At 36.4% G+C, this 8,539-nt stretch overlaps 1 protein-coding gene across 3 annotated transcripts in view; it reads left to right on the plus strand.

The window, feature by feature from the left end:
• The window catches only part of DCAF17 (DDB1 and CUL4 associated factor 17), a 55,549-nt gene extending 47,016 nt beyond the window's left edge, over nucleotides 1-8,533 (plus strand). For 2 of the 3 annotated variants that reach the window (XM_019522790.1, XM_019522789.1), the window contains exons 11-14: nucleotides 663-750; nucleotides 4,520-4,603; nucleotides 7,289-7,444; nucleotides 8,077-8,533. In XM_019522790.1, the coding sequence (XP_019378335.1) occupies nucleotides 663-750; nucleotides 4,520-4,603; nucleotides 7,289-7,444; nucleotides 8,077-8,265 (517 nt within the window). In that variant the 3' untranslated portion in view covers nucleotides 8,266-8,533. Of the gene's footprint in view, nucleotides 1-662; nucleotides 751-4,519; nucleotides 4,604-7,265; nucleotides 7,445-8,076 lie in introns of those variants that run through there. The other variant, XM_019522791.1, reaches the window with a different exon arrangement.
• Nucleotides 8,534-8,539: the final 6 nt, after the last annotated feature.

The raw sequence follows: 8,539 nt of genomic DNA on the forward strand, positions 1-8,539 counted from the left end.
AAAAACTAAATTTTTTTTTTTTTTTTTTTTTTTTTTTTTTTCTTTTTTTGCCCCCCAAATACTACTTTAACAAATAATTTACAAATGAAGTTGGGCATATATTTCTAGGGAAATTATTCTTCCAAGAAGCTGGCTGAACTCATTTTCTGTTTTGGATCAATATTGCATTAGTTGCAAAGTAGCAAGGACCTAAAACAGCAGGACCTAGTCAGCAACCTACAGCCTACAGGCTGGATCCAACCCATGGGCATGGGGCTCTAGCAGCATTGGGGGGCAAGGGGGCTTTGCCAGCAGTCGATTCCCACTACCACTGCAGGGAAAATGATCCCTCCTTAGTCTGAGTATCCTTATGCCTAAGTATTGTCATCAGTTCATAGCAACTATAGATGGAAACAATATGCAGGTAACACCACAATGTAATGAATATGCTATAGATTCTAGAAGCGGTATGCTAAAATGTCACAAGTCGGTGCAAGTTATAGTAACAGTTTCTTTCGTATGTGGTATATATTTATCCTAGGATTTGAAAGAAGTTTCTATTGTAACTTTCACTTACCTGTGATTCTTTAATAATATGATTATTTTTAGAGCATAAATTTAAAAATATTACAGCAAGTAGATTTCAGAATGACTTATTTTGTATTTTTTGCTTTTTTTTTAAGAGTCTTGAAACTGAAGGAAATTGAAAATAATACCAACCAACAGGAAATTATAGAAGATTTTATCATTGTGGCCAACAGGGAGAATATGGTAAGACTATAACAATAAATGCTTCATTGAAAGAATATCTTTTACTTTTGTAAGACTATGTGGTATGCATGTATTAATGTGGATATGTATATCACTGTATCTTATGAATCTGATCCAAAGTCTGTTGACTTATTGAATTCAGCAGACTTTGTATCGTCAGGCCTATATAAGAGAGATTTATTTCACAGATAACTTGTATTATAAGGCTATTTTACTGAAACCTCCCTTGACTTTTTAGTCCTCAGCAGTTGTTATGGTGAACAATTGTAAATACAATGATGAATTTATTTCAAAAGAAGGTCTTTCTAAATTATAATCACAAGCAGGTTTCATACTGTAAAAAACCATGAAGTTGATGGTTCAAATAGCCAAAACATTTCAAGCCTGTCTAATATTAACACTTTTGACAGAAAACAATGAAAAGTTAGGGGAATGCTGAAGTAGTTAAATGCCACACTAGGGAATACTGATGAAAAACATTTTCATATTACTTAGAACTGCAGTTTGGCTTCAGCAGGTACACCGGTACACAGAATAGGTTTTTCAGCAGTTTTTGAATACTGTCTCATGAAACCAGTGGCATTAATTTTTTTAGAAAAATGTGTAAAGTTGGTAGCAAAGCTTTCTTTAAATTCAGAAGGAACAGGGTTAGCCCCTGCCTTTTCCTAAGATTTCATAAGAATGATAATTTTGTGCTGGGAATGAGCGCCAGAAGTCTTGAATTCTAATCTTATCTCTCTCAGACATTTTCCGTCTGACCTTGACAACAGGGGCCTGATTTTGGAGATGTTGAGCCTTTCTCCACTACTTATGATGTCTGTTGGGCCCAGGCCCTTAATCCAGTACATACCTCTCAAGAAGGGTTTCAAGACTATCTTTATTAATGTTTGCAAATAACTCTGAGATGCTCTGAAGAAAGGGGTATGGAATTTATAATAGTACTATTGTTGTGATTAATAGTACTGTAGTTTCTGTATAGGAAGGTCTTCCCTACTTTCCTGACACGCAGGATTATAGGGTTGGAAGGTATCTTATGGTTCATCTAATCCAACCTCCTACACAAATGCAGGATGTGCTCTTCATGTACTATCCCTGACAAATGCTTTTTCAGCCTCTTCTGGAAAACCTCCAGTAAAGGAAATTTCCACTTCTCTGGGCACCTTGTTTCACGGTTCTACTGTTCTTACTGTAAGGAAGTTGGGTTTTTTGTATGAGATGTAATCTAAATCTGCTGTGTTTCAGTTTGAAACCATTACTTCATGTCCTGCCCTATCTGACAAGGAAAAACAGTTGTTCTGTTAGAAAAATTATATCATCTATCACCCTTAATCTCCTTTTCTCCAAACTAAATATACCTGATTCTCTTAACCTTTCCTCATATAGCTTGTATTCCAACCCTTTTCTCACCTTCATTGCTCGCCTCTGGATCCTCCCCAGTTTCTCCACATTGTTCTTAAATTGCAGAGCACAGCAGTGCATAAAATACTCCAGCTGAGGCATAAGTAGTACTTAGTGTGGTAATATCATCCCCTATGTCTTATATATAATATTCCTATTAATGCAGTCTAGATTTGTGTATTTGTATTTTTTGCAACTGCAGCATGTTGCTGGCTTGTGCCAAGTTGTGATCCACTCAAACCCCCAGTTCTGCTTTAGCAATGCTATTATTATCCCTCCTTCTGTTTTAGCACATTTGGTTTTTCTTCTGTAGATGTAGCACCTGACACTTCTTTGTTGAATTTTGTTCTGTTGTCTAGTGTCCAGTTCTCCAATCTATGAAGATCCTTATGAATTCTACTTGTATTTCCTAAGTGTTTTCAACCCCCTTCTAGTTCTGTGTCATCTGCCAGCTGGATCAGAAAGCACTCTATTCTGGCATCCAAGCAATTAACAAAAACGTTGAACACCAGACTCAGGACACTCCCCTGTGGAATCCCACTTGAAACCTGCCATTCAGACACTGAGCCATTTATAGTTAGTCTCTGCTTCCAGTTATTTAGCCAATTACATATCTATCTAGCAGTAATGCTGTTTAGCCCATATTTCTCTAGTTTACTTAAGAGAATATCATGTGGAGCTGTATCAACAACTTTATTAAAGTCCAAATGCATTCTGTCCACCGCATCCCTTCATCCACCAAAGTCGTAACTATGCCAAAGTTGTTTTTAAATATTCTTAAATAAAGTAGGTGAGTTGCTAGTGATCATCTCTTCCTCCTCCAAGTATTTACAAATTGGCTTTTATAATAACCTTTATAATTTGCCCTAGTAACTACTCATATTACAGTTGGGATGACTGGTTTCTACTTCCTTGGGTCCTCCTGTATCCTCTTTTAAAGATATGTACTATGTTAGCCCTTTTCCACTCTGCTGGGATCTCACCTGTCATCCACAACTTTGTAAATATTGTTGCCAGTGGCTCTGAGACTTCTTCAGCCAGTTCCTTCATCCTGAAATTAATTTAATCAGACTCTGCCAATAAAAATGAATCCAAGTTTGTAAAGAAGTCTCTGGCATGCTCTTTATTTATTCTTCTTTGTCTGTATACATTTTGTTACTTATTTGGTCATTTTTTTTTTTGTTATGAAGACTGAGATGAAGTAGTCATTGAGCAGCTCTGTCTTCTTTGTGTCTTCTGTAAATAAAGCACCTTCACTATAGAGCAATGGACCCAAAGTTTCTTAGTTCTGCTTTTCTGTCTGAAGTATGTGTAGAATACTTTTTCACTGTCTTTGTCATCCCTTGCTAGTCATATCTCATGTTTTGCCTTTGCTTTCATAAGTTTGTCCCAGCAAGTTCTTGCTATTCCTTGGTATGCTTCTTTAGTATATCTTGCCCTTGTTTTCATTGACTGTTTGTTTCTCTGTTTGCTACATTAATGGGTTTCCGTTTCTGCAGTGCTTCCCTGCTTTTTCCTGCTTTTTCTTCTTTTTGGCTTAACTCCTAATTGTTACATTACAGATTTAGCCCAATAAGTATAACTCCATGCCTATATAGAACCCAATTTACTTAAAAATGGCTGTGCCCAGCCAGTTGTAGGACCTGGTGTCCAACTGTCTGCACGATGGCATTTTTAAGTAACCCAGTTTCTCTGCAGTAATTATATGTTATGTTTATAGTTTAAGTCATTAAAATATTGCAATTAAAATGAATCAGTAGTATCACACAATAAAATTTTAATGCATAGAAGTAAAAAAGGGTGTTGGAAAGAATCCTTTGAAGTCGCAGAAAATGGCCTGCTTTCTTTGTAGAAAGCATGGTACGAAGTAATATTAAAGGATGAAAAGTAGTTTAGTGCTTGTCCCTTCCATCTTGTATATTTTACTTATCTTTAGCTTTTTAATTTCAAAGGATCCTAAAATGCTTCAGAAAGCATATACAAACAGTATATCTAATGCACACACATCTGTAATTTTGGTGACAGCTAGGCTGTTAGTGTCAGCTAGCTCAATAGTGGAACAAGGTAAGAAGTACATTTGGGAAAAGACTTAGTGACTTTAGTGACACCTTTAATATTCTGTCAAATTGGATAGGACCTCTGTTTTTAAGAGGGCCTGTAAAACCTTACGGTTGGATCAAACAGTGGTTCTTAATACAGTAATTTCTGTGCTTCTGTACAGGTTAGAGTTTGTTCTTTTTTGTTTAATAAAGACTGTGCTGCCTTTTGGTATTTTAAAAGTTTACTTAATTTCAAATAAAATGGATGTACAGCTAAAACACAACCTGTGTTACCTTTAGTCCTGAACCACCTTTTCGTCTTTTCTCGTCAGGTGAACAACTCTGTAACTGTAACAGCTTCTGGCCGAGTGGTGAAAAAACGTTTTAACCTACTGGATGATGACCCAGAACAAGAGGTAATTGTGATACAATGAGCAAAAATATACCAAAATATTGTGCAAGTTCAGCCAAACACGCCTTCCAGAACAGAGGCAGTAACCAGAACTATTAGCTACATTCATCTTGGTGCTGCCTTTGTCCTCCTAATCCTCCATCCAAACTATTCCTTTTGCTTTCTTTTCCCATTTTCTGTTTTCCTCCAAAGTGTCATTTGTGCCTGAAATAGTCTTTGTCCTTCAAGAACCAATCCAACTTCTCTTAAAGTCAGTAGCAAAACTCCCTGTGACTTAGGTAGTGCAGCATCAAACCCACAGTGTGACAAACTACCCTACTTCTTCCCTCCATTCAGATCATTTAGATTATTTCTCCTATAGTCTGTCAGCAGTGATCCAAAGAAATATTTTAAAATTGTGTTTCTCTCTGCTTTGAGTGACTTGTCACTCATGAACTCTTTTCTTTGTTTCAGTAAAATTGGTAAGTGCTAAAAGAAATTTGGTGATGATAGGGACAGCTGTAACCTTGCTATTTAGGTTGTATGTGACTACATAATAAGGCATTACAAAATTCTGCAGAGCAGACCCGGTCCAGATAATCAGGTTAACCATTATCTAACATTCTTTACTGCTGGTCTGTTTTCAGTTTGTTTTCTTCTGTTTCATTCATTGCCTTTTACTTTTTGTTTCTTTTCATACTGCTTCAACTTGGACATTTGGTAATTCACAAATCAAGCCAGGGCTCTCTTTCTCTTTGTATTCCAGTTGTGTAGAAAAATAGGTCAAAATTTTCAAGAATGCTACTATCCTTTTACTTTACCCTTGGCATAAATACATTATTACCTTGAATGGAGGGTGTTCCAGCCTGTTTTGACAAAGCTAACCTAAAGTTAATGCAGCCATGGGAAATAGGATCCTTCTCCTCCCCCTCTCCCCTCAACTGTACATTCTCAAATGACACTGAGACTGGTTTAATCCTTTTTGTTAACCAGTGGGAGGATAGCACTATAGCTAAACAACTTTTCGCTAGACCATTTTAGCAAAGTATGTCATTTAAATCTTTCTTCTCTCCAGCCTCCTTTTCCCACAGTCATAAACATAACAGGAGAAAGCAGCCAGCAGGCTTCCCCCAGTTATCTGAATATCATTTTTTTTAAACTGGTTCTATTATGCCTACAGCTAAGGACAGGAGACACCTATTAAACAGGGTTAGAGTGCTGTAGCTGTTATGATCCAGAAAATAAATGAGAGGCAAGGATTTATTTGGTGATATCTTTTTTTTATTGGATCAACTTTATAGGTGGGAGAGATGTTAGATGTGCTTTTGAGCACAAAGTGCCTTTCCTCAGGTCACTGATAACATGGATTATATAACAAATTTTTGTTATATCTGTTTTAACATAGGCTGTCAAAATAATGAGATTTTGATAACTGAGGATCTGCTGTCATGTATGTTTATATAAGAGGTATGAGGCACCTAATCAGCTGATGAAAGTTCTAAATCTTTGGGTTCCCAGTGTAATTGCACAGTCCATCTTTTATTGGTCATTTTATTCCACTTCAAATTTAGAAAAAGGCTGGAGTGCAGGGGGAAATATTTAAGGTTTTGGGGTGGGGGTTAAGTATTTTTTCAAAATAAAAGCATGACAGACTTAAGGACTTCTGCACCTGAGGTTTTCAGATAATTTTTGGAAAACAATTTTCACCTCTCAAGAAGCACTCAGTTGAAATGTACACATGTATATGAATTTTAATTGCTCAGTTTCTGGCAAACCTTTTTACCGTTGTTTCCATGGGAATTGGTATTAGCTCAGTGAAAATAGGGTAAGTTCCTGCATAACCTATCAAGTTTGTAGTTCATTTATATTCAGCTATAAAAAGTTACAATGATAACACAACAGAAGTGAGAAGTCCACTGACTTTTTTTTCCCCTGTTACTGAAGCTTTATTCTCCAAACTCTTTAATAGATACCTTTCCTCAGTAGAGGAAAAACACTCTATTGGATTTAAAGAGGAGAAAAACAAAAGAGCCATTTAATAGGCAAAATAAATGTACTCTCAGGCACATAGTAATAGGACACATGGCCCTCTCAGCTGGCATCCTCCAGCTTTTGGCCTGAGTCCTCTTTCACAACTCAGGCATGTAGATTATGACAACCAAATGTGATCTCCCTGCTGTTGATTCTTGGTTTTCTAAAAAAGCTCTTCCTAGAATAGTCTAGACCTACTGTTTGCTCAGGTTGTTTGCAGGTTGCTAGTTCTGAGTAGAGGTTAAAAAAATTTTGTGACTTATCCTAGTAATTTTCTCAAATCTCATGAACTACTCTTGACAACAGTTTTAAGTCATACCGCCACTAACAATTTCTAAGTGACTAATGTATTTTCCTTCTCAGCACTTACAATGTTATTCCACTGCAATTCTTCACCCTCTACCCTCAAAAATTCTATGTAAAACCCTTGTACTCATACACAGGAGCCATACAGCAATTTAATTCTTTTCTTCTTCTCTCATGGGTGCTTGCTTGAAATGCAATGAGCAGTCGGTGATTGGAAAGTTACCTCCTGGGTGCCTCAAAATGCAGGGATTTTCCTTATGATAGACAATAAGTCTGCTTGTAGTACCTACTTTCTCCAAAAAAATACAGAGTTCTTGAAAAAATAACTAAAGGCTTATTTTACTGATCAGCTCGAGGTTTTGTTTTTCATGAGACTTTCAAAATTGTGAACCATGAAGATGAGTTGGATTTGTTATCCGTCGTGGCAGTCACTCAGATAGGACCTGATGGTAGAGCTCACCTTGACCTTCACTGTAATGAACATGGGATTCTCCTTAAGAGTGTTCCATTCTTGGAGTCTTGGGATGTGGTGAGTAGAATGCATAGTCTTCGGTTTATGTTAATGTCCCCCTACGCTCCACTTGATATACCATTACACATACAGTGTTCTGTATGGATCTGAGTTAGGTGCCTAGTACAAATTACTCTGCCATTTCCCATATATAAGGAGCATAAAATTTGGAGCAAATTTTATGCTTGTGATTTGAATTTGCAAGTATTCTATTAGAAAATGGTTAATTTATCTGAAAATTTCCATTCTCTGAGATGAAGACATTCCTCAGTACAGCATTTGCTTGGAAAAATCTATCATGAGATTTTCTTGTAAAGTATTTATCAATTTATGCCTCAGGCCCAAAACCATTTACACACAGATTTGTCTTTGTAGCATGTGAGTAGTTTCTTTGACTGGCGGAGATACTAATGTGCATAAAGTTAAGTGTGGGCTTAGCAGTCAAAATAATGCAGAGTGGTTTCTAAATGTTATGTTTTCATTATCTGAAAAGACCAATTAGTCGCATAAACTTCCTGTCCCCGTCCCCTGTTGCAGTAAGATCACAAGTGTTCTGCTACACCATTTTATCTGTTCTGTGAGAATTACATATTACTGCGTATAACAGGCTTTTGAAATGAGACCGTGATTTAATTTTGTTTTCATTGCAGACTTACAGTCACCAAGTTTACTTTGACAGAGATGTAGTGTTACACATTGAACAAAAACCTAATCGCATCTTCAGCTGCTATGTTTACCAAATGGTCTGTGATAGTGAAAATGAAGATGACCATACAAGCTATAAAAAAAAAAAGAGATTGTGTTGTAAAAAAGGGGGGAGAATTTTTGAATATTTTTAAGAGAGAGTCTCCAGCTGCAAAGACTTCACTTGGAGTAATAGCCAAGGATATTTATTGCTGTGGAGTAGTCAACTGTTATCTTTTGACCACTGTGTGTGAAAATTCATATTTTGATCTTAAATTTTTATATAATTACATTTTAAATCTTCTCTTTTTGCACATCTTCTATAGACCGTAACACTTTTTCATGTATTTACCTGTTTGTTATTGCTACCAGGTACAGATTATAATACAGTAACACAAATAATAAAAATGATACTCATAACCATTTTTC

The sequence above is a fragment of the Gavialis gangeticus genome, unplaced genomic scaffold, assembly GCF_001723915.1.
Source record: "Gavialis gangeticus isolate Ggan-Ray unplaced genomic scaffold, GavGan_comp1, whole genome shotgun sequence".
Lineage (NCBI taxonomy): Eukaryota > Metazoa > Chordata > Crocodylia > Gavialidae > Gavialis > Gavialis gangeticus.